This window comes from Mus caroli, unplaced genomic scaffold (assembly GCF_978045245.1).
Source record: "Mus caroli unplaced genomic scaffold, Mus_caroli_1 scaffold_13, whole genome shotgun sequence".
Classification (NCBI taxonomy): domain Eukaryota; kingdom Metazoa; phylum Chordata; class Mammalia; order Rodentia; family Muridae; genus Mus; species Mus caroli.
In genome coordinates, this window is record NW_028227268.1 from 36,957,091 (window position 1) to 36,983,635 (window position 26,545).

The window sequence follows — 26,545 nt, forward strand, 5'->3', positions numbered from 1 at the left end:
ACTGTGTCCACCGCACCTATAGTTATAGAGTTTAATCAGCAGATGCACAGTGAAGTGCTCAGGGGAAAGGCACAGTAAAAGGCTGCCCTCTTACACCTTGTGCACGCGCACGAAGAAACAAAACCAAGGACAGGTACCCGGTAGATCCATAAAACAATCTGCTGTATTTTGTGAATTCTTGACCATTTCTATTATTTTCCCTAACTTTATTTTATTCTTTTTCCAATGCTGGGGATCAAGCAGAGAACCTGAGAGGCATCCCCATTCCCAACATTTGAAAAGAACTGAATCTGTGACTTCTCATGGGAAGACTGACCATCATCTTGACTCCTTTCTTAGCTAAGGGGTGAGCTATACGAACGAGGCTAGATTATTCAAAGAGCCACAATTGAACTAATTCAGAACAACGTCTTTCTAAAACATTTCTTTGTGTAACCCTCACTATTGTGTACCTTCCATGTCTTTATGTGAAGACCCCGTGAGCTCTGATCCCCATGCCTGCTGTCTGATGGTGGCGATCCCCATGCCTGCTGTCTGATGGTGGCGATCCCCATGCCTGCTGTCTGATGGTGGCGATCCCCATGCCTGCTGTCTGATGGTGGCGATCCCCATGCCTGCTGTCTGATGGTGGCGATCCCCATGCCTGCTGTCTGACTCTGGCGATCCCCATGCCTGCTGTCTGACTCTGGTGATCCCCATGCCTGTCTGACGTTTAGTGATCTCCATGCCTGCTGTCTGACAGTTGGTTTCTGTCCTCTAACAACCTACTTTTTCCCTCCTCCTCCTCCATCATGCCTGTCCTGTTCTTTACTTCATGTTTACTGTTTCTCATGCATTTCCTTTTTACTTCATAAAACTTTAATTTTCTTGGAAAAAATAAGTTATTAGTGCAGTATGACTTTATTCATTGTTAACTTAAAAATATTGAATTAAAAATGAAAGCTGTTCCAAACCCCCTCAACTCAATGAAACAAATGTTCTTCTTACACTTCAGAACTTTTCTTTTCTTTTTAATATTTATGGGCTGGAGAGATATCTCAGTGGTTTAGAGCACCAACTGCTCTTCCAGAGGTCCTGAGTTCAAATCCAGGAACCACATGGTGGCTCACAACCATCTGTAACAGGATATGATGCACACTGCTGATGTGTCTGAAGACAACTGAAGTATACTCATATACATAAAATAAAATAAATCTTCATTCCACAAAATAGAATAAGACTTCACTCCATTGTGGCTTGTAACAGCAGCCACAATGTTTTAAATGAACAGCCTCACTTAATCTAACAAACCTCTAACAGAGGCCTCACTAATTCCCATTTGATAAAAGGATGCAAGAAGACAGCAAAGTTTTAAGTTAGCTATTGTTATCATTACTTTGGCATTATTAGGGGGATGGAAGCAGGGGTTTGCGTCTGTTAAGCAAGTGCTTAACTCCTTCTGGCCTATACAATGCTAGCAACATTTCCACTTTAATTTGGAAAAGAAGGAACTAATACTAGGAATCCTAGGAATAAAAGAAAGTATGAAAATATTGTTTAAAATGTACAGCAGTTACCTTTGAGTCACTAAATCAAAGTTATATCAATTTTTGGTTAGAAAATAAAAGGTGGCTGATCAGGCACTGTTTATGGTGTTATGTCCTTCTCTTTTGTATATGGCTGCTCTCTGCCTGTATACCTGAATGCACACCCTGTAATTGGTATGCATGATTGGGAGCTGCCATGTGGGGGTGCTGGGACCCAACCCCCAGTCCCATACAAAAACAGTAAATGCTCTTAACTGCCGAGCTTGCTCTCCAGCCTCCTAGGCTCTGAGTTTTTATGAGTTTCAGGATAAGTTACAAAAATCTTGGGTAAGGATTGTACAAGTTATAGAGTTGTCAAGGAGTTTTCATTTCCTAATTATAAAGATGAGAAGCCCAAGGCACAGAAAACATTAACTCAAAGTAACCACTGAAGGAAAATGGAACTACCTCCTTCCAAATTTTCTGTTCCCAAAAGGAAGGCCCTACCTTCTGTGCAGAGTTAAACAAGAACAGACACTAACGTAGAACAGGGCACAACTGAGAATGGAGACCAAGAGCTGAGCTACAATGGTTCTCCTGTAGTCTCCTGGAGCAACAGAAGAAAAAAAAAAAGAGTACTATGGTGGTAGTCAAGAGAGCATTATAGTGTTCACACAGCAGGAAAATGTTTTCATCCACAGGACAGGAGCTGAGAGAAGCGGCTCTGTTAATGGCACAGAGGCGTGGATGCACACGGAAGAAGCACTGCTGGGAGAGGAGAGCTGGGCTGTAGCGAGATCCATATTTATATGATTACCTTTCCCATAGTTGAGAGCAGCTATAATTAATGGCTTTCCCTCCCCTTCTTAATGCAGCCATTTGTCAATTCAAAAACAGAATGCCCAATCAATTTTGATGTATTTAGTAAGCAGTTTGTCAAACAGTGCTATAATCTAGTTAATATATTAATTCATACCATGGAGAGAATGCTAACAACTATTAGGTTTTCTATAACTGGTTTGGGGAGAAAAATCTGTGCCTGGATTCATGGCCATGCTTAAGCCAAAATCAAATCACTCTTCTATCTCCTTCATGATCCATGTCTGTCTCTGAACCGTGAACTAGAAGCAAAACCATTAGCTGTGCAGTGCTTCTTGGGGGCTGCTCCAAATTCACAGCACAAAAGAAACCCGAAGTTGGGCAAAAGACTGGCTTTCCAGTGTCACCAATGATCTCAAGAGCAATCCTGAGTCTATAAAGTTCATTCACTACATCTAAGACAGTGTATATTTCTGCACCAGTAAACGTGAAATTACAGAGGAAGCAAACCACTTCTAGGAGACAAAATTTTCTGAATTGGAATAAAAGAGAGCAACACTGAAGACTACGCTCATGTTCCTTTTATTAGGTCCTCACTGGCCCCTTTCTGAATCAGCGAAGACCAAGGAAGGAAACCGACCTTACTGACTTTGTGCAAGGTTGTGGATTCATCAAAACCTGCAGTGTAAACTAGTCCTCCAGACTATCAGATACGCCAGTGCTTTATGTCTGCTGAGAACGGTGCCCTATGTGTCAGAAAAGCACACTGAATATTCTTCTATGACCCAGAGGGCAGAGGTCACCTATTATAAATGGATAATGAGACCTAATGCAGTGCTCTGAGGATGGACAAAGAAAGGGTCTATCCATAGCCCCTGGTGGATTGGTTGTTGAGGCTTTTATTTCCTCTGCACACTTAATGGAGTCAAACAATTGACAGAAATTCTATAGAGAGGGCTGAAACTGAGAGAAACGACTGTATTCTAAGTCTGACAGACACATACAAATAGTGATCCTGAAACGGCGCCAGAGCTCCTGCTACCACTAACAGAGCAGACAGCTGAAGCATTCCCCTAAATTCCCATTTAGCCATTTCTTAGCAATTAACCGCACTGATGGAGGTACCAGCACATCAAACCATGAGGTCCTGCCAATACCAACCCATTACGTCACTGCAGGTAAGCCAAGCCCTGCCTTTATATTCCAGCCCATGGTTTTTTTTTTTTTTTTTTTTTTTTTTTTTTTTGGAGAAAATGGTGAGCATGTATTGCTAGTACCCTCTCTCTTCTATCCTCCTACCCACCTATGAGAAAGTACAATCCACAGCAGAAGGATCTACTTAAGAACCATAAATGTCACTTGAACAGAGTAAATGACATCAGATGCACAGAGCTTAATGGCCTACAGTCTTCTGACCAATAGTTTCTTTTCTCTCGATCAATATCCTGTACCATTGAAATCTGCCGAGTCACTGCAATAAATATTAACATCATCAATAGAAAAGAGCCTACTCTGAACTATACTTGGAGACATCACAGGTTGTAAAACAATCAGAAAGGATTCTGAGATACTGTAAGAGCACAGGAAGAATACTGTAAGGTTAACAGATGCTTGCAGGATAGACACCTCTTGTAGACACTTTCCCTCTGTTTCATTCAGTTTCAGAGAGAGAGAGAGAGAGAGAGAGAGAGAGAGTGATTTGTGTGTACAAAGATTAATTTGATGCTCCAGGTAAAAATGGGAAATGAATGGAAGCATAGGTGCCAAGTCCAGGGGCTGATATAATCCAAACTGTTAAACTTACATAGTTTAAGTTACCCGTTTCATACCATTTTCATAATGGGAATTAATAATTTCATAAGGGTCATCAGGCCATAGAGCACACGCAGTTCAAATGAGACCCTGTAGGTCTCCACCTTAGTTCCTCACAGAAAAGACACCATTGTATGAAAATAACCTCTCTGTTGGGACAACATATGCCAATTAGACGGTTTGAATAAGTGAAATATTGCAAGGTAATTTACGATTAAGAGTCAAACTGTACAGGGCACCATGACACACCCTGTGGCCAACAATGGACTATAAACACTCTGTAAATAAACCACATTACAAGTTTCCTCTGCAAGAGAAAAACACTCCACTCTTCCTTTTCCACCTCTGCCCAGGACTGGGCAAACATTTATAATGAACAATGTAAGGAAATACTGCCGAGTGCCTCCTCCACACTCCATATTCTACCCCATATACCACACCGTAAGGCAAGGCAAGCCAGGGTGTCAGACCAGCACAACATGACACTGAGGGAAGAAGAAAACCCAGGAGAAAGGCAGCACAGAAGAAAACTGATGCATTTAGATGGTTTCCCATGGCACTGATGTCATGCATGGACAAGAGGGATGTATGTGTGGGGGTGTGCATGCGTGTGTGTGCATGTGCATGTGTGTGTGTGTGTCATCTGTGTGTGTGCATGTGTGTCTATGTGCACATGCATGAAGGCAGAGCCAACCACTCTGTGTCTGGAGTAGTAGTATTCAAAAAGGATATCTCTATTCAATTGCAAAAAAAGTGGAAAGAAATTCACCCAAATACATAAATTAGAACTTGAATGAAAATAGTGATGCTTTGTAGTCTAAGAATTTTATGTGTCAGACAAGCAAAATATAATTTATTGGGAATAAAGATGCTTAAAATGCAATGATTCCTGATTTTTTTTTATTTCATTCATCCTACATATACAGTCTTCATCCAGTAAAAACTATCTTTGTCCCAAATCCAAGATATTACTTATCTGGTGACTACCTCTTTTGTTTTGAAATTTGATAAATGATATGTGTCTGTGTGTATATATATACACATACATATATATACACACACATATACACATGTGTATATGTATATTAAAGCAAAATGAAGCTCAATATTAGATCTGAAGAAAACATTTTTTACAAGCAGACCAAGCAGCAGCAGCACGGGTAGGAGGCCTCAGTGCATACAATGCATGTCATGTAAGCAGGACAATTCTAGCACCTGCGGAGAGAACGCCAGCCTCTCACAGCAGGGCCAACCTTTAAGGAAACAATTTCTCAATAGAGACTCCCTGGTCTCGTGTATGTTATGATGGCAACAAAGATTAGCCATAACACCCTCACACACATAAATATTCACAAAGCTACATAAAGCCACTGATGAGTATGTAGCCACAATTTTAGTAGAGATGCCATGATATTGGCACTGTCAGGACAATGGGATGTCCACACTAAGGAGAGTGGCAAGTGTGGAGTATAGCTGACCTGGGCATACAAGAGAAGGGGTGTGTGTGTGTGTGTGTGTGTGTGTGTGTGTGTGTATGTTGCAAGTGGCAGAACAAGAAAATAGGAGCTGCCCAAGCCCTTTGGAGCCTGAAATATCATGAAAGAGTCCCAGATATTAAATGTGTTGCCTTTTACACCATTAAATTTTGGGTTTGATTTGATCTGAGTGTATCAGAAGAATTGCACTCCCATTCTTCACTTTTGAAAAAAAGATTTATTTATTTTGTTTATATGAGTACATTATAGCTGTCTTCAGACACACCAGAAGAGGGCATCAGATCCCAATACAGATGGTTGTGAGCTACCAAGTGGTTTTTGGGAAAAGCAAGCAGTCAGTGCTCTTAATCACTAAAACATCTCTCCAGTCCCATTTTTCACTTTTTAAATAAGAAACTACATGGCTTAATTTTATTTTATAAGAACCCATAAGAGATATTTTGAAGAGCATTCAACTTTTAAAGCATTGGAATGCTCAAAGGCTAGGGGACACATTTAAAATTATATCTCTTTATATTATAATATAAACATGAGATAATGGGGATCAACAAGAAAAGAAAGGTTACAGCTTAGTCGGGCATATCAATGTGTCACACACAGAAGGCTTAAACTTATAATGGCTAAACTTGGCTGTCGCACTAAAATACCTAAGAAGTGTGTCACAATTGAGAAATTGCCTCCGCCAGACTGGCCTGCAGATGTGACATTTTCATCACTGCTAACTGATACAGAGCTCCTAAGCACCACCAAGGCCAGCAGGCCTGAGCTGTATAAAGACAGCCGAGCAGGACCGTAAGCAGTGCTTCCTGTCTCAGCTTCTCCCAATGGTGGCCTGTAATCTTGGAGATGATATGAACTGTTCCTTTCATGTTGTTTATGATTATGGTATTTATCACAGCAACTCACATTCAAGTTGTACAAATTTGTTTTCAAATCCATGGGTGAATATATAGATTTGTGGTTAAGAACTTGCAGTTCTTTCAAGAGGTACTAAGCTTGGTTCCTAGTACCTACACGTGGTGACTCACACAACCTGCAACATCAGTGACAGTGAATCCAACACCTTCTAGGCTCTTCATGTAATTGTGAAAATGCACAGGCTTATACAAATACACACACACACACAGTGACACTTACTTTTTATTAAAAAAAGGATATTAAATTGTTCCATCAAAATGAAGAGTTACAATGTACCAAGCTTCCAGAAATAAATTCTTCTTTCTTCTACCCCACACAAAGAGAGCCCCATAGAGCTATCAACAGTGAAAATTTTGAGGTTGCTTTTTTTTCTTCTCTCTTTTGCATAATTTCCTTGAGAGTTATCAAACTATGGCATGTACTAACGATTAATTAAGCCTTTCATTTAAAAGAGAAATTCTATTATATGGATATGCTCTCGTTTAAATGTCACTCAGTTCAATACGCTTTATAATCTTTATGACTTTTCCATGGAATATGGGTTCCCATGGGATGATACGGCCATGGACTATTTAGGAAGTGGTCCAAAGTCTGACAGGGACCCAGGGCTGTGGCTGAACGATGCTTTAAGCACTACTTGTCCTCTAGCAAGCTTTCAAAACACTACCCCAGATACTGCTTTACATTTACAAATTAGAAGGGGGAGAGCAGACTAAGGACAAGTTACTAAGTCTTTTCAACTGGTACTCAAATCTGATAGATGGCTACTGGGCACTTTAAGGGCTAGTTTCAGTTTTGGCAAAGAAATATACTACAATGAAATGAGCTTGATTTTGGGAAAAGAAAAACATAGTATGAACAATAAATCCCTTGTCTCTATAATAATTTTATTTTTTATAAATTTATTTATTTATATTTAAGTAACACACACACACACACACACACCATATATAGGTACTTTTGGAAGCCAAAAGAGGGTGTCAGACCCCCAGGCATTTATGATGCCTGACGAGGGTGATGGGATTTGAACTCAGGTCCTATCAAACAGCAGTGAGTGCTTTTCACTACTGAGTGGCCTCTCCCGCTCAGAATACACAGTCTGGATTTCTACCTCTGCTATCTATAAACCTTTTGTTGTGTTTTGTTTTTCGAGATAGGGTTGCTCTTGTAGCTTTGGCTGTCCTGGAAGTCACTCTGTAGAACAGGCTGGCCTCGAACTCAGAGAAATCTGCCTGCCTCTGTCTCCTGAGTGCTAAGATCAAAGGTGTGCACCACCATTATCTGGCTTATATTACGCTTTTTTAAATTATTAAAAACAGCAATCTTCAATGGTCCAACAAAGCAACTTGATGTCCTCTCAGCCTCCAGTGTGACACCTGAATGAACCATTTGAATGTATGTGATCCTGTCCTCCACTGTCAGGGCCCCTCAACATTTTGGTATTCTCCTAAATGCAGAGGGGACAGCGACAAAGGTGAGGCTTTGCTTGCTTCGTCTCAGAGGTGGGTGAGACATCATCGGGATGCAGGGCAGGTCTCCAGTCTCTGCCCTAAGCTGCATCCATGCTTCAGTGTGGAACAAACTGTTTATGAGAACAGTGTATGTGTTGTGCTAACATCCTGCTGTACTGCTCTCTTCCCCAAGACAGTCTCTTTCCTATTTATATTTACATCAGCCTTGCCTATTGCTGTATCATTTCCTGATTTTCTGGAAGTTTGCTACACTTTTTCTACAAACACAAGAAGAACAAAAAACCCAAAATAACCCTGCAACATTTATGAAGTTTATAAACTTCATAATATATTAGAGTACAAAGTTCAATCAAAAATAGTTTTAAAAAGATATTTAAGTGAAAAATGAAGGGTAATTCCTCCCCATCACCTGGTCATTGCTAAGGACCAATCACAGAGTCTAGCACATTGAAGATGAGGATTCTACCAGACATCAAAAGCCCCCGGCTCAAAGGTGATTTTAAACTTGGGTAAGTAAAACACAATAAATACACCCAAAGAACCAGAAATAATAAACATGGTTGTGTGAGGTAGACTATCTTTCCAGAGGGCTTCTGTATCTTTGTATCTTTTTTTTTCTGTATCTTATATCTTTGCAGATGAAGATAGTCACAGCAGCTCCTGAATGAGATTCTCACAGGGGTAAATGGTGTGTGTGTGTGTGAAGGCATGGTTTAAACTGACACTGTACTGCCTGTACTGCACTGGAGACCCAATGTCCATAATCTGCAACTAGTAGCTTCAGTTGCGTAAAACAGTGGCAGACCCAGAACTCTTTGGCAAATACCTTGAGTGTGCATGTAAAACTTTAAAATCCAGGTTGATCCTGTATCATTTCCATCAATGTTGAGAGGCAATAGAAGCATCAGAGATGGTTCACTTGGCAAAGGTCTCTTGGTGTAAGACTGCCTTCAGCATCTCACAGGCCTTCACAGTTGAAGATCTCGTCTTACTTCAGGAGTATTTGCTCCAATCACTGTCTTTTAAGTGTCTGACAGCCAGGAGTGAGCTTTATAAAAATGCCATCCACTGGTGGCAGAGGGAGACTTGGTAGTGAAACACTCATTACTACTATGTGCAAGGCCTTAGGCTCAACCTCCAGTACACGCACAGTAACTTTGATGGTGTCGTTACTGTGCATGAAAGCACTGGATGGGCCCAGTTATCGCCAGCAGAGATAGGTTTTGTTGAATGGGACAAAAGTGTCAGGGGGAGCTACAGTTGAAGGATATCAACTAGCTTACTCTAGTATGAAAAATGAAGAGATGTAGTTGTGGTTTTTAGCTTAGCTTTCCTTTATCTTCTTGATACTTATCACAGTTGTCAGCTAATCAGAACTAACAGGTACCAAATCAACAAGACCAACCCAGATTAACTGAGCCAACCACACTTCATTCAATAACGAGGCTTTTGACTTTTATAAATAAGGAATAAAGCTGGATGGTGGTCGTGGTGCACACCTTGAATCCCAGTACACCAGGGAGGCAGAGAAGGAGGATCTCTGTGAATTTGAAGCCAGCCTGGCCTATAGAGTGAGTCCCAGGACAGCCAGGGCTACACAGAGAAACTCATTCTCAAACAAACCAAAAAACAAAAATGTCATTGTTGATTTACAGGAAATTTCTAAAAGTATTCAGTACTCAGAGCCCTCCAGTTCAATTAGGATTCATTGTATTCTACAAAAAAGTAATAATAATTGTAAAGCATTTTTAAGTCTATGAAGACTGAGTACTAAGTATTAAATTGTCTCTTCATGCCTCTCACATAATGTCTCCATCTGGTTGGGTGAACCTCTATCATTATCTACAAATGGCAAAAGGAACACAAAGCCCCATTTAGAGTGCTTGTACAAAACCCTGTTCTAATCCCAGCATCACATCTTGTCCCAATGAAGCTAGGAGCATGAGCTACGAGTCCAAACGAAGCTGCACCACAGGAAGAGGCTGCTGTCTTGGTGTCCTGTGATGAAGAGCTTGTTCTTGTTCTCTCAGAAACAGGTCCCAGGCTCTGCAAAGCTGTTCTCCATATCCAGCTAGGCCACATATTACAGGTATTTTGTTTGTTTAATGGTTTTTGATTTTGTTTTGGAAAATGCTAGCTGAAGACACACAAGCTATGGCCCTCGCTTGGTGTTGGTGACCCACACCTTTAATCTCAGCACTGAGAAGGCAGAGGCAGATGGATCTGAGTTCAGGATGAGTCTGGTCTATAGAGTAAGTTCCAGGACAGCCAGGGCTACACAGAGAACCCCTGTCTGGAAAAATAGACAAAACAAACAAATACCTTACAGCCTATGAACTGGCTCTATGGCCATTTACTCAGCAAGTTCTGAGATGATCATATAGAAGAAAGCATAATCTGATGAGAAGTACTCACAGCCGGCCAGCAGGAGCTGGTAATACTGCACTGCTTCTGCAGCGAGGAGCAGAGGGTGATTCGCATTGAATGGCGGCTGCAGTTCATTCCACTGAGGCGTTCTAAGGAAACAGCAGAAGAATATTAATATTCAATCTTCAGAGATGGGGTGTAAATCACCACAGAGCCTGACAGAGACTTGCACAAATCAATGTGTAACCATTAAAACCAATGCTCTTTAACCTGACACGTAAATCCAGGAAAACGTTATACACTAAAGTTGTGGTGATGTGCTGCACAGGTAATGTAGATCCTCAGTGAAACAGACAGTTATCAGCTTGGTAAGACAGCCAGAGAAAAGGAACATCAGCGACAGGGAGGCCATCTTATCTCATTGTTGACCAACATCAGACATTGTCAACATGAAACAAAGTAGCTAAAAGTGGTGGGAAGACAAAAGGAATTGCTTAAACAGACAACTTCCTTTGGATCTAATTAGCTACTTCAACAGTGAGACTGCCAAAGTTTAATCACATCTGCCCAATTTTGAATAAGCTTGCTAAATCAGATATGGACCAGATCAATCCAGCACATTGAGTACTAGTAAAGAATGCTGGGGCTTCCAGAAAATCAATAGGCTATTTTAAAATGTCAAAGGAGAGGAGTCGTTTTCATATCCATTTTTATCTGTTTCCTCTCATACATGCTGGGTGATTGCTTTTTTTTTTTCTCTCCCTTGTACAATTCATTATATTAAATGGGCTTTATTCTAGGTTTCCTTTCTTCCTCTTTCTGCTAGCTTATAAAAATTCTGCTCATTGGATCCATTCTTAAACATTTCAAGAGTGCTTAGCCATTGGATCCTGGATTATCACTTAAAGGAGACTGTAGGCTCTCTTTGTATTAGTTTATATTTCCCTTAGTGGAATTCTTTACAAGGAGCATGTGGCACTACAATAAGGGAAACACAAACCAAGAAATGGATACATAGAGAGACAACAAAAAGTTCAAAAGGCTGGAGAGGTAAAGCAAGGCTCACAACCACAAATACAGAACGCTCAAACAGAGATACTTTCTGATTTCATTCCTGAGACAATGCAAAATATCACCATGCACAGTTATGCATGTGAATATTTGCAGCAACAATATTAGTGACAGCTACAGAGTGGAAAAGTCCTCCACCACCTACATAACACACTGCACTAATATGAATCTTCAAAATATGAAAGGAAGAAATCAGATACGAAAGATAGCATAGCACATGATTCCATCATTTAGTGGCCAGAGCAGGCAAAGGCAGGTAATACAGAGTAAGCTGTGGTTGGCTACAGCTCGAGGGGAAATGGAAAGCAAGGGAGCATGATTTCTTTACCTGACAAGGAAAAGTGATTCAGGGGGTGCACACAGGACTTGCAGTGCTTACCTTTCACTGATGTAGACCCTACCCAATAGAAACAAAATGGACTAGAGGCTTCCCAGGTTACAAAGCCAGGAAATACAGTATAATCCCATTTGCACAAGATTCTAAAACCAACGTCAAGAATCAAGGTCAATATATGCAAGGAAGTATATCCTTGTGGATGAATATACTTCAGAGCCAGGTATTTATACTGAGATTTCACAAAGGGCACATTATCTTTTTGCAGCAGGGGTTGGGGGAGGTAGGATGGAGAACTACCTAACAAGTGTCCAGCTGGCACGCGGTGACGTCATTATCTCCAGTGGTGTGTCGTCACTTATCTTGGGAGCAGTACTGATCGGCCGGGGCTCAATCATGTGCTCCACTAAGGTCCCGTAGCAGCTGATGATGTAAAGAGATTCAACTACAACTTGTTTGGATTGATCTGCAAACAGAGAATCAAAATGAGACTTGGAAAGATGTCAGGGAAAGGTCTCAGTGGGACTGCTACTTTCCTGACCCTACTGTCTGACATGGAAAGGTGAAGAGAAAGGGAAGAGCTTTGTCCCACCGCATTAGTTCGTCCTCAGAGGGTGCCCAGCATAAGCAGCTGCCAGTGAACATGCCACCAACATTATGGGATATACATCAATTGGTTTCAACAATTATACCATGATGTTCAAAACTGTATTGTAGATAAACACTATGTTGTAAAATTTTGTATTTCTATACTATGGATTTTTGCATATTTTATGAAAAATATAAGGCATTGGTAGGACGGGAAATGACTACCTGAAAATGAATAATCTAGCCAACAAAATTTCATTACCCTGGCTTAAATAATGAACTTTTCCTTAAATAAGGAAAAGTTATGTGTGGAACTAAGTTGTCTGAAAAGTTCAACTATGTTTTCTTGGTAGAATTAAGTTTGGCAGCTGGGGAGATAAGAATGTTTACTAGGTAAACTCTAGAGCATGAATTTAAATTCTCTAACACAACAAAAAAAAAAAAAAACAAGCCACACCCAAAAAACAAACAAACAAAGGCCAAACCACCAACAGGCACAGTCAACACAAGTCTGTAATCCCAATGCTGAAAAGGGGAAGAAAATGCAGAGAAAAACAGAGCTGGACACTCTGGGATCTGTGCACACACACGCACACGCAGCACACACTCATTAAACATGTAGATAAAAACATACAAGCAAACAACACAAAAACACATTTGTCTGTGGAAGGTCATCAGTTGAAATACAACTAAAACCAAGTGGGACAAGAAGCAAACCGAAATTCTCCAGTAAACAGGGACCAACATGGAAAAAAAAAAAAAAAAAAAGGAAAGGTCCCTCCTCCAATAGTTAGTTCCTAATCCATTTCTCAATGAGATTACGGGCTCCAGTAGTGAAGGAAGGGCAGCCATCCTCAGAGATATCAGTGCTGGGTTTGAATGTCATTGAATGACTTTAAGGAATGCACATGTACTCGTTGCCCAAACAGGCTCAGTGCTAAATCTCACGTTTTACAGTAAACCAAGGAGACTGTCTTATGAAACCTGTGTGGGTCATCTTATCTCTGTGTCAGACGAATCAATTACAGCTGATCTGAGAAAATGCCCAATGACCAGCCAGAGGGACATAAAGGAGTAGCAAGCTAAAGGGGTAATTAGGACAGATGGGAGAAGTATTTGAAATCGAGCTTTGCAGAAGGTTTGAATGAATAACAAAAAGTCCTTTCGATAGCATCATCAAACCAAAGGCAGTAACAAAAAAATAAAGATTGGATAAGAAAATGGGAAACTTGCCTGCTCCACAAACCCTTCCCATGGGAAGGGACTAGCTGTGCTAAGGTCCGATTACAAGGGAGTGGTCATGAAAGGTGATAGCAAGGGAAGAGGCTGAGATCTGACTGCCAATCAGGAGTGGGGAGGAGAGCCACTCACTTTTGCCAAGAACAAAACCAACTGTGGAACATCAGGGGAAAGCCAGTGCATGACCTAATTGAATCACAATAAAGTAATCAGGGGAAAACCCTAACATAGCTATATACTTGGTGTATAAATGTAGACATTCTCTTCTATACAGAGACCACAGACCCTAGTTTCAAGCTCTGTAACTGGAAAAAGAAAAAAAAAAAAAACTCTCTTCCTCTTTCCTCCATCCCTCCCCCCCCTTCCTCTCTCCATATATGCATGACAAAGAATCACAGACTGAAAGAATAGTTACACAAACATTCTAGGTAGTGATTCTGATGATCAGAGCAGGGATGAAAAACAGCAAATGGGGCTAAAGAATGGACTCAGTGGTTAGGAGCATGCACTTGTCCTGCACAGGCCTCAAGTTCAAGTCCCAGCACCCACATGGTGGCTCACTCCTGTTTAGGGACCCAAAGCCCTCTCCTAACTGCCATGATTACCAGTTACACGCTTGGTGTACATGTGCACACACTTAAATTAGAGAAAAACTTCTTAAAAATTTACACTTGATAAATAAATAAATGTAAACATCGTAGTACCAATGACTCAGAGGCCCAGTGATAACCACGGGCAGCGGCACTTATCTCTCAGGAACAGTCTGCCCCCCCCCCTTTTTTTATTTTGGAGCTCAGGGGAGGTTGTTTGTTTTGTTTTCTTTTACCATGTTATTGTTTCTGTTTTTGATTTTAAGTGTGGTATAGCCCAGCAGTTGAGAGCAATTGCCACACTTGCAAAGAGTTGAACTCAGTACCCAGAACAAACAATCTGCAGGTCACAAGCCTTGCCTCTAGGGGATCAGCCAGGGTCCACAGGCAAATGCATTCACGCACGCATGTACATGTACACACACACACACACACACACACACACACTCTCTCCCGTGTGTATAAATTAGCTAACATTAGCGAGACTGGTTGATTCCAAGTCTCCCATGAAAGGCAGAGGTTACAACAACTTTCTCCTTCCGAGATCAGAGGCAACAATGTGAAATTAGCTTGTGCAGAGGTAGAAGAAATGGAGTGGGCACAGCACAGTCAGCCCTGAGATCAATATGTGAATATAATTAGGAATAAGAAGTGAAAGGCAAAAATCAGTCAATGCACCTAGGTGTGGTGGTACACAAATTTAAATGCCAGCACTGGAGAGGCAGAGGATGGAATTCAAGGGCAGCCTTGGCTACTTGTTGAATTTAAAAACAAGGTACAGAGACTTTGTTTTGAAAATAAATGAAAATATCAGTTGATAGCAAATTTATTTCCCTTTTGTGTGAGAAAATAGTTGTAATTCTTTGAGAAACTTGACTAGTGAAGGCCACTAGTGTTTATTTATTTTATTAGTTTTTATCTTAGTAAAAACCACTAGGTTATTAGATATAAAATTATTCTAATATATATATTCATTCTAGAGGAACTCTCAGCGCCGTGCCCTCAGTGGTGAAACACTGCACAGCAAATTTGAGCATCAACAAAGGACATACCTTTTTCCCCTTTCAGGCCAGCGTTGTTTGCAAACCATGACCTGGAAGTCCCAAACACTGCAGCCACGCAAAACTCGCCGCCCATCGATTTGCTTGGAGAAATTTGTGGAGGTGGTTTAACTTTGCTTAAAAAGTAAAAGGACATTTAGAAATTACCATGTGAACCCTCAAGTCTTCCAAATCATGAATGACTTTCCCAAAATTAAGATCTAAGGCACAGTCATGCACATCCCTTCAAAGAATGGTTGGCCAGTGACATGAGATGACACCAATGGGTAAAATTTCAATGATAACAATGTTAAAAAGGTCTTGCTACGGGAGCTGGGAACACTGGCACATTCCTGTGGTCCTGGCTACAGAAGAGCCCAGGCAGGAAGGACACCTTTTTTGGGGCCCAAGTTCCAGTTCTATCCTAGGCAACAAAGTAAGACAGTGAGTGTGTCAACAAAATAAACCAAGTTCTTCGGCACTAGGTGCTGGTTTTGGAATTACAGTCAATCCTTTCAGATGGCTAACATTTTACTGCATAAAGATGGAGTAAAAGAAGGGGCAGACACACCTCCAGCATGAAAAGTTCATTCTGACATCAAGACAAGAGACTACCCACAGAGCACATGGAGGCAGCATGCATGAAATGGCGATGACTCGAAATGCAGACGTGGCAGTGCCTGATGCTCCGAGGCTACAGTGTCAGCACGCTACAAGTTCTAATGCAGTGACCTCCTGCAATGAATCAGCCACATTCCTGGCTCTCCTTTCTTGTCTTCCTGGACTCCTGATTTAACCATTTTGTTCATGGAAAACACTAAAACAGAGTTAAATACTCACAGCTTATCAAACGCATATCTGTTCTCTCTTTGCTGTGGCGGAGGACATGCTAACTGAGGTTGCCAAACGACTTCCGTAAGAACCTGCTTTCCAGAGGGCCCTCCCAACCTTCTATTTCCTGAGGTTACCTGTTTCCTTCCATTCTTTCTGCTGGCCTTCAGGGATTCAGTCCTTTTCCCTCACCCAATACTATATCAGGTTCCCCTCTCTCCACCACTCCCACCCCCACCCTGTCCACTTTCCCTCCCAGGTCCCTCCCTCCCTCCCCACTTGCGATTGCTTTCTTCTCTCTCCCAAGTGGGACTAAGGCGTCCTCAGTTAGGCACATCAGCTAGTTGACCTTTTTGAGTTCTGTGGACTGTATCTTGGGTATTCATTCTATACTTTCAGGTTTTTTTGTTTTGTTTTGTTTTTTTGGCTAATATCCACTTATTAGTGAGTAGATACCATGCACACATCCTTTTGGGTCTGAGTTAACCTCACTCAGGATGATATTTTCTAGTTCCACACATTTGCCTGCAAGACTCAGGATGTCCTCGTTCTTAACAGCTGAGTAGTATTGCATCGTGTAAATGAACCACATTTTCTGTATCAGTTCTGTCCTGGGACATCTAGGCTGTTTATAGCTTCTGGCTATCACAAACAAGGCCACTATGAGCATAGTGGAACATGTGCCCCTGTGGCATGGTGGGGTATCTTTTGGGTATATTCCCAAGAGTCATATAGCTGGGTCTTCAGGTAGATCTATTTCCAATTTTCTGAGGAACCTCCAGATTGATTTCCAGAGTGGTTGTACCAATCCCACCAGCAATGGAGGAGTGTTCCTTTCTCCACATACTCTCCAACATGTGCTGTCACTGAGGATTTGATCTTAGCCATTCTGATTGGTGTAAGGTAGAATTTCAGGATCGTTTTGATTTGCATTTCTATGATCACTAAGGACTCTGAACATTTCTTTAGGTGCTTCTCAGCCATTTGCGATTCTTCATTTGTGAATTCTTGGTTTAGTTCTATACCCCATTTTTTGAGTGGGTTCTTTGGTTTTTTTGGTGATTCTTTTGGTGACTTCTTGAGTTCTTTAAATACTTTGGATATTAGACCTCTATCAGATGTGGGGTTAATGAAGATTTTTTTTCCCATTCTGTACGTTGCTGATTTGTCTTGTTGACTATGTCCTTTGCCTTACAGAGCTTTCCACTTTCATGAGGTCCCATTTATAATTCTTGATCTTAGAGCATGAGCCACTGGAGTTCTATTTAGGAAACTTCCCCCTGTGCCAATGAGTTCAAGGCTCTTTCCCACTTTCTCTTCTATTAGATTCAGTGTATCTGGCTTTATGTTGAGACCCTTGATCCACTTGGACTTGAGCTTTGTACAAGGTGGCAAATATGGGTCTATTTTCATGCTTTTACATACAGACAGCCAGTTAGACCAGAACCATTTATTGAAGATGCTTTCTTTTTTCCATCGTATATTTTTGGCATCTTTGTCAAAGATCAAGTGACCGTAAGTGTGTGGTTTTATTTCTAGGTCTTCAATTCTATTCCATCGATCAACATGTCTGTCTCTGTACCAATACCATGCAGTTTTTATCACTATTGCTCTGTAGTAACGATTCAGATGCAGGATGGTGATTCCCCCAGACGTTCTTTAAGAGACTCTCAGGAATTAAAAAGAGGGACCTTAGATGAAATGTCTGACAGTAGGGAGAGTAACTTATAGAGCCCACCTCCAGCAGGAAGACAGGGCATCAAGTGAAGGATGGGGCTGCCATCCCATAGTCACACCTCTGACCCATAATTGTTCCTATCTGAAAGAATTACAGGGATGGAAATGGAGAGGAGCCTGAGGAAAAGAAGATCCAGCAACAGCCCCAAAGTAGAATCCAGCTCAAGAGGAGGTTCCAAGCTCTGACTCTATCACTGAGGCTATGGAGAGCTTACAAAAAGAGACCTACCATGACCGCACTCTGGAAGACCCAGCAAGCAGCTCAAAGAGTCAGATGCAGATGTTTGCACTCAACCAATTGAGAGAAGCAGCTGACCCCTGTTGTTGAATTAGGGAAAGCTGAAAGAAGCTGAGGAGAAGGGTGATCCTATAGGAGAACCAGCAGTCTCAATCTGGACACCCCCCCCAGATCTCCCAAATACGGGACCACCAAACACACAGCACACACTAGCTGATATGAGACCCTCAACACACATACGGTAGAGGGCTTCCAGGTCTGTGTTCATTCAGAGATGATGCACCTAACCCTCAAGAGACTGGAGGCCCCAGGGAGTTTAGAGTTCAGGTGGGGTGTGGTGTGGGGACATCCACGTGGAGACGGGGAATGGGGAGTGGGGAGGTGGGAAGAGGTGTGGGATATGGAGCATTCAGAGGGTGGATGGGGGTGCAGGGAATGGAATATGGAGTATAAAAATTTAATTAATTTAAAAAAATGAATTTAAAAAATTCTACTTTCCTCTGTTGTCCACGACAGGTTCTCATATCCTTAGTGTTATACTTTCGAGCTTTCATCTTCTGCCAAATCTTGAATTTCTGTTCTCTTGTGGATTATCAAATTTCTCAAAGCTAAATAGAAATTATGTAGCCACCTTCCATAGATTGTCTCTCTAATTCCTTGCCCAGAAAACCACCTCACTGGCAAGAGCATAGGCCTGGATTGATACTATGAGGGTAGCTCTCTGAGCCTCGGCTGTAGTGGGTCCTACTGTGAGCCAGAGTGCCTGCTACTCCTTCTGTTGCCTTTCTTCATCTTCTTATCTCTCACAAGCTGTGCTGGGAAGGGAAGGTTGTTTCTTGAGTTGAGAAGAAACCTGAAATGGAATGTCCCACGCTGCAGTTCTTTGGTCATGATGCTGTTAAGCAGGTACCTTCCCACTCAGAGCTCAGACTCTAGAATGCATAATACAAAAGGGAAGGCCTAGTGTGCACAGTTATGGGCGTATTTGTTCTCACAGTATGATCTCCCAACAGTACAACCACTGAGAATTTCTCAGATACTTGAGTAAATCCTAATCAGTCCACATTCCAGATGTCATAAAGCAGAACTTTACAACGATTTCTGCAAATATAATTCTCTGAGCACCTCCTTATCCCCTTCTTGTGTGTTTAAGATTAAGAACCTACTATGTTAGAGAAAGCAAGCCAGGCTCCCAGGGGTGGACCTCCAGGGTTGTAGAACTCAAGACACATTTCACCTACAGCTAACAGGTGTGTGTGTTTGTGTGTGTGATTGGCCCACCTGGCCTTCCATTTTGAACCATATCCATGGTGATACACACTGCAGTGTATAAAAAGTCTTTCACCCACTATTAATATTCACAGAACACATCGTTCCCACAATATCCAAAGAAAATGTAAAAATCAATTGTGGTCAGACTCACAGAGAAGAAAAAACATTGTGTCCATCGTTGAAGAACAATTTCTGAGACGTCATGGGTATGGTCCTACACTTTCTCTTCTACACAGCTGTTCTGCTAGAGTGACCCACCAGACAGGCAATCACATATGTGCCCATGTACCCTCCTCTGCTATCTTGATCACCAATCTTCTGGCTGCACTTCTCATGAATTACCTTAGAGTGTGGGCTGCCCTCCAACACTTCTCACCTGTCACTGAATCACAAACACTGAACTGACAAGCTCCTGTAACTGCCATCTGTGACAAGCCCCTGGCCACTGTCGCCCTTAGGGGCTTCAAAGGCTAGCAGGAAGAGGAGAGAGAAACCAATCGGAGTTTTTCATTTATTTGAATTAGTGTATTGTACCGGCTATTTTTGTGTCAACTTGACACAGCTGGAGTTATCACAGAGAAAGGAGCTTCAGTTGAGGAGATGCCTCCATGAGATCTAGCTGTAAGGCATTTTCTCAATTAGTGATCAAGGGGGAAAGGCCCCTTGTGGGTGGGACCATCCCTGGGCTGGTAGTCTCGGTTCTATAAGCGAGTAGGCTGAGCAAGCCAGAGGAGGCAAGCCAGTAAAGAACATCCCTCCATGGCCTCTGTATCAGCTCCTGCTTCCTGACCTGCTTGAGTTCCAGTCCTGACTTCCTTTGGTGATGAACAGCAGCATGGAAGTGTAAGCTGAATAAACCCTTTCCTCCCCAACTTGCTTCTTGGTCATGATGTTTGTGCAGGAATAGAAACCCTGACTAAGACATGTATATATAGGTGTATATACATTTGAGGACACCAGAAGCCCACATCAGGAGTCTTCCTTCCTCTATTGTTCCCTACAATGCTGCTGCTGCTGCTGCTGCTGCTGCTGTTGTCAAGACAGTTCTCTCACTGAGCCTAAGCCTACCAACTCAACAGTGGACTAGCAAGATGCAGAGATCCACATATTTGCCTCACCTCCACTCTACCCCCATCCCCAAGCTGGAATTACAGTTATCTGAAAACATGCTTTACTTTTTATACAGGTGCTGGGAAACTAAATTCTGGTCCTCTTGCTTGCACTAAATCCCCAGCCTCCACTAAAGAGTTTCTTAGCAGAGTATCTGCAGTTTTAGGACTACAGCATCAGGCACCCATGAAGCTACAGTGCATGAGCATGTATCCCAGAGACAAGTTCAAATTTGCAAATCACTGGATAAGATTTTGCTGTGGTCAGTGTTATTTAACCCTGCAATAATATCAAGTAGCCATGCCGTCCTGAGAAAAGTTACTATAGATCTTCTAAAGTACCTTTTAAAAAAGATTTATTTATTTTATATATGTAAGTATACTATCACTGTCTTCGGACATGCCAGATGAGAGCATCAGATCCCATTACAGATGGTTGTGAGCCACCATGTGGTTGCTGGGAACTGAACTCAGGACCTCTGAAAGGGCAGTCAGTGGTCTTAACCACTCAGCCATCTCTCCAACCCTAAATAGACTCAAAAATAGAAAGACTGGCTTCCTAACAGAATCATGAGAAGTGGAAAAATGATTGAGTATCAGTGTATTCTTTAGACATTCTATACATTTGTCGTCGTCTTACATTCCACAAGGCCTGGCCACAGCCAAACCTTAATCCCTCCCACAGGCTTCACAGCGCTCCACTGGGAAAGTCAGCACCAATGAGCAGCATTTCATACAAACTCATGTGTGCTATGAGAAAGTATTTTATGGTAAAAATTATGTTGAATTTAAGAAAAAACCTATAACTTTATTCATATATTTCACCATTTATCCTTTATCCACTGATATAGCACCACACAATCTCATGACTTAAGATGTCAAGTTGAATAAAGATCTTTTTCCCCCGATGCATGCTGCACACGAAGGTAGCATATTGGAGGGCACGCAGTCCTTCCTACCAACATATTTCCACCATCAGTCTACATCTGGCATGGTTTTGTCGTTTATGCAAAACAGAAACAGAAAATATGTACATGTATAAATCTTCTAGAGAAATAAAAGATAATGTAATAAAAAAGACTGCTACTTGGAAAACATTTCTGATGTGATCTACTCAAAAGTTAGAAATTCTAACCCTGGCTTTGCTTGTTCCTAATCTTAATTTTAAAAAACTCTGTGCTAGAAAGCCTTGCAGGAGCAAAATAGTCTTTCTCTTCCGTGTCTTCAACAGGCTGCACATGAACCTCTCTACAAGAAGCCAGAGCCTCTCTATCACAAAATGACCTTCTGTTGACAGGAGAATAAGGCACAGAAAGACGTTATGTCAGTAACAGGACAATAAGACGCTGCCCTGTAAACCGAGCAGCAGTACAGCCTGCTGGCCTGACCCACACAGCAGTCTCTACAGGAACCTCATTTCTTGTTTGCTCTCAACATCTTTCTCCTCAGTGAGGGGTATCAACAAGTCCCAGTAGAAAACACTGGACTCTTGTGTGTGTATAACGAACTTAATTTATTTAACCTTATTATACTTATTATACTGAAACACAATGATATCAAATACTACTTCCATTTTAATTGTTGCATAGAAGTTTAACTGGATTGATTATGTGGATTCCTTCATGAGTTTAAAAGAGACCTAGAATAGAACACAACATGCATGCTGATAATTTATAGAGACATATGGGAGAACACAGCACACAGACAGTCCCTCAGATGCCATCCTACTGATATGTCCTGCCTCTTTACTACATCGAGCGCTTAGATTAACTTTTTAGCAAAGCATGAAAGAAAAATAAAACGAACACATTTGCCAATCATGACAAAATAATAGTCATAAAATTCCACATGCAACAAGCCCTTCCTAAGAAACCCATGAGAAAAACAGAACACAAGCACAGAGCAAAATAAACACGTGGCAAATAAAAAGCAGGATTTAATTCTGTCACATCCTCTGAGAAAGCTTCAGAATGGGAACCAGTCTTGCCACCAGCTCACCAATATCTCACCATTTCCCAATTTTTTGTTTGTTTGTTTTGTTTTTTTGTTTTTCGAGACAGGGTTTCTCTGTGTAGCCCTGGCTGTCCTGGAACTCACTCTGTAGACCAGGCTGGCCTCAAACTCTGAAATCCACCTGCCTCTGCTTCCCAAGTGCTGGGATTAAAGGCGTGCACTACCACGCCCCGACATTTCCCAAATATTTGAAGCCTCCATCACTATCAAATTCAATTTCTCTTGTCTGCTTTACAATGGAGTGTCCATGAAAAGAAAGAAGAAAACCCTCACTTCTAGAGACACCTGCTTTATACGAAATAAACGGCAATGATTGCCACCTGGACAACTGTGCCGGGTGGCACCACTCAGCTGCAAGGAAGCCCCAGGTGCTGAGAGAGGGCACATCATGGCAGGAGCTGAGCGACTGCATCTCTTTTTATTTTCAGACAAAAGTGAACTGTCAGTATTAGAGTCTGAATGGTAACAAACATTAGGAACTTCAACAGATACAAAAAGGACTGAAAATTAGTTTCCTTTGTGAGCCTTATTAGTTTCTATGTGATAAATCTTTACAAAGGAATTTGGAAATTTTCTCTATTTTTTTCCCTTCAAATTAGACTTGAGAGGCAATCAGAACTATTTTATTTAAATAATTAAAAACATTAATAATCCACCCAAATCGAATTATGTTGTGAAATCATAGTTATCCTCAAAGGTGTAAGAGATACAGGGAATAAGAGATCTCCCTTACACAAACACTACCTTTCAAAGAGTGAAGCTGTAAAATATTGTCAAAGAACAGGGCTACAGTTCAGCCAAGCACTTTCAGAGAATGGTTACCAAACCAAACAAAAACTGACTACAATTCTATACATAAATTTCACTTCTTTAAATTCTTCTTCATAAATAATACACAAGACATTCATAAATAATGGCAATTTTCCCAGAATATAACCATGACTGTCTGCTACGTAAACATACAGCTTTTGAAAAGCACTTTAGAAACAGAAGCTAATACCTAGCACTACACACACACTAATAGAATACTGTTAACATGAAAATTAAAATCACATTTTAAATGTCCCAACAAGCTGAGGCAGGTGAACTTTCAAATCATTTAGGCCAGCCTGGGCTACATGGTAATTTCTAGGCCAGCATAGGCTATTATAGTATGGGATAGATTTTTGTCTCAAAAATGTTTTTCTATAGTAATTAAAAAATTTTCTACATAAACATAGAAAGTACTGGAAACTCCTAGGTTGCCTACTGATGTCAAAGGTGGCCTGTACCATTTAATTGCCAGCCTGCTGTGATATCAAAGGGGAAATGCTATTTTAAAATGGACTCCTCTGAAAGTGCATTTATCTAAAGACTTTGGAAAGTCCTTTACTGAAGAATAAAGAATTAGTGCAAACTGTGGTATATCAAAAGCAAAAACCTTAACTAGGTACAAATGTTGTAACCCCAAACTAATTTTTGAAAATTGTAAGAAATTTACATTTTAAAAGAAGCTGTAAAGATTTCATGTTCATCCAACATATATGTATTGCCTTACAACTGAAAGTACTATAAACATACTTATTTAGCATAATGTTTTGTTTTAGACCAGTAAATAAAAACATTCCCTAGTTGAATGTGAAGTATCATGGAAAACAGCAAGCACTGCAGAAACAAAGCAGCTCTTATAAACAACATGGAAGAAGTTGTCAAATCTATATTCATTTTGCTGCCTTAATTTGAGGTTTCATTAAGATCTTAATGGAAAAAACATGCACCCTGGTAATGTAACATATTTAAAAGGAGGACCTTTCAGTCTAGTGTAAGTGACTAAAAACGAGTTTCCTGTGGGCTAACGACGGCATCAAACAAACCACAGAGCCGTCCTCTGAAGGACGGGCAGGGATTTAAAAGTCGACCGTATTTCATAGATCCCCTTCTTTAATCTGGCTCTTTTAATCTTGTTTCAACCTCAAATCATTTCTGGTTGACAAGTGCTTTTGCTTAAATGTGAGGAACACATAAGCTGTTGGGGGATGGACTTTTCCTAGTTAACATGCATTTGTTACTCCATCTTTAGTTGCATGTCGAAACTTCAATCTTTATTAACATGCTAAAACTCTGCTTTGTACTCAGAGTGTGGAATTTATCCTCAAATGGAATTTAATTCCACATTTACTACACAAAGACATTTAATACTATTTTGGATGTGGCATTTAAAATGACCTATTCACTCTGAGCCAACAAAATCCATGTATCTTACTTAGTTTTGAGAAGAAATCTGGCTTATAAAAAGCAAGATCAACTTTCAAAGGATCTGTCTCTGTTTACTCTGAATTTGTTAAGAATAGTTTTGTTGACGTTCTTCCAATTATGATGCTGAACAAAAGGTGAATATTTGATGGAAATTCATTTTTCTATTAACTAGCCCTACGTGATCATGAGAGCTGCCATTCCCAGAGTACAGGAACGCTGAATGCATTCTGTGAAACAACAGTCACTGTAAAAGACTGGTTGGTTGTAGAAACAGAATCTCACTACACGCCTCAAGCTGGACTTGAACTCGCTGTCTTACCACCTCAGCTTCCTCCTGGATGCTGCAATCACATGCATGCAGCACATGCCTACATAAAACATGGTTCAAAATACAAAGGCACAGTGAAGACAACCAGACAAAAGTTCACATACCTTACATTTCTACAAATTTACTCTGGCCTCATATGTTCTTAAAAAATAAAGATAGGTGGACATGCTGGCACATGCCTTAGGTCACAGCACTCAGGAAGCTGAGGCAGGAGGACTCTGGTTTATGTAGGAGTTCTAGCAAGGCAGGACTACATGATGAAACCCTGTCTAGAGGGAAAGCCCGTGATCTGCTTTTCAGACAGTGTCTACCCCAAGCACTGAAGTTCTCAGGGCAGTTATTATCTAGTGAGTGGCTACTATGAACACTGTCATTATGGACAGCAATGCATTTATACATTACATTTTATTACATATATTTATAAAAAAAACAGGAAACAGAAAGTTCTAAGTATCTGAGATCACAGCGCTCATAAACGTGTAAGCTGACATGGAAGGGCGAGACAGCTCTTTTCTAGAACCCAGACTCAAAATTAGTAAAGCATTTGATATCAGATTTTAAACCCATCCTAATTGGTATCTTCAAATGAAACTATGAAATATACTCTGTCTTTTCTAGAGTTATCATGCTTTACGCTGACAACAGAACGGCATGGAAAGATCTGTATCAAAATATGTTGACTTTGCATTTTCTTAAATACCTAATCTATTCAAACAGAGTTCAACAGTCTTTGTGACCAAATAAAATACACTGCAGCTTTGCCCTCAATACAGTTGCATTTAAAAACAAACTTCCTACCAGTCTCAACCAGTGCATGTAAGGAACTTCCTATTAAACTCTCAACCTGGGGCCAGACGTGCCGTATAACTCACCAGCATGGTGAGAGAATTCTTCTGCCTTCTTTCAAAGCAAAGCAAAGCAAATCTAATTTTTGTTTTGATTCAAGTAAGACCAAAGAAACTGCTTTTTAAAGATTTAAATATGTCTATTTGTCTGGAAACTCAGTGCATCTATCTGTGATCAGGTCATGCAACTGGAAACAAACTATAGAACAGTTATTCTTTGAGAGTACAGCAAATGAATTAGGCATGCGGGACTGAACGGGACTCACCATGGAGCCTTTATGGAAAAACACCCCGCTCCAAAGAGATAAGGCCTTGGTGGAAAAGGGGGGAAAATGCACAAAAAATTAGAGGAAAACTCATTCAACATTAGTAAATACATGTATATTGTACTGTTATAGAGTATGATAAAAATAACGCAAATTAATATTCATTTGCAATTCTGCCACATATACTGTGATAGAACCAATATATATAGATATATGAGGTACAGAAACAAGGCCCTTAGTTTCCATACAAATGTAGATTTGATTTTTTTCTATTTCTCCCCCTTTTCTGGAGCACCCCCGTTGCACTTCCAGTTTAAAATGAAGTTCATGGCTGAGCCCTTAGACCTGAAGTACACATTAATTAGAGGGATGATCAGAGGGAGAATAATACATACTATATGCCACACAAAGTATCCAGTG

The 26,545-nt window shown here is 40.9% G+C and overlaps 1 protein-coding gene across 8 annotated transcripts in view; it reads right to left on the reverse strand.

The window, feature by feature from the left end:
- Nucleotides 1-26,545, reverse strand: part of Bcas3 (BCAS3 microtubule associated cell migration factor) — a 481,599-nt gene that overhangs the window by 263,804 nt on the left and 191,250 nt on the right. For 4 of the 8 annotated variants that reach the window (XM_021178140.3, XM_021178141.3, XM_021178143.3 and 1 more), the window contains exons 18-21: nucleotides 26,126-26,170; nucleotides 15,264-15,388; nucleotides 12,095-12,260; nucleotides 10,438-10,538 (exon numbers count right to left, since the gene is read on the reverse strand). In XM_021178140.3, the coding sequence (XP_021033799.1) occupies nucleotides 10,438-10,538; nucleotides 12,095-12,260; nucleotides 15,264-15,388; nucleotides 26,126-26,170 (437 nt within the window). The remainder of the gene's footprint in view (nucleotides 1-10,437; nucleotides 10,539-12,094; nucleotides 12,261-15,263; nucleotides 15,389-26,125; nucleotides 26,171-26,545) is intronic. The other 4 variants (XM_021178147.3, XM_021178142.3, XM_021178144.3 and 1 more) reach the window with 1 other exon arrangement.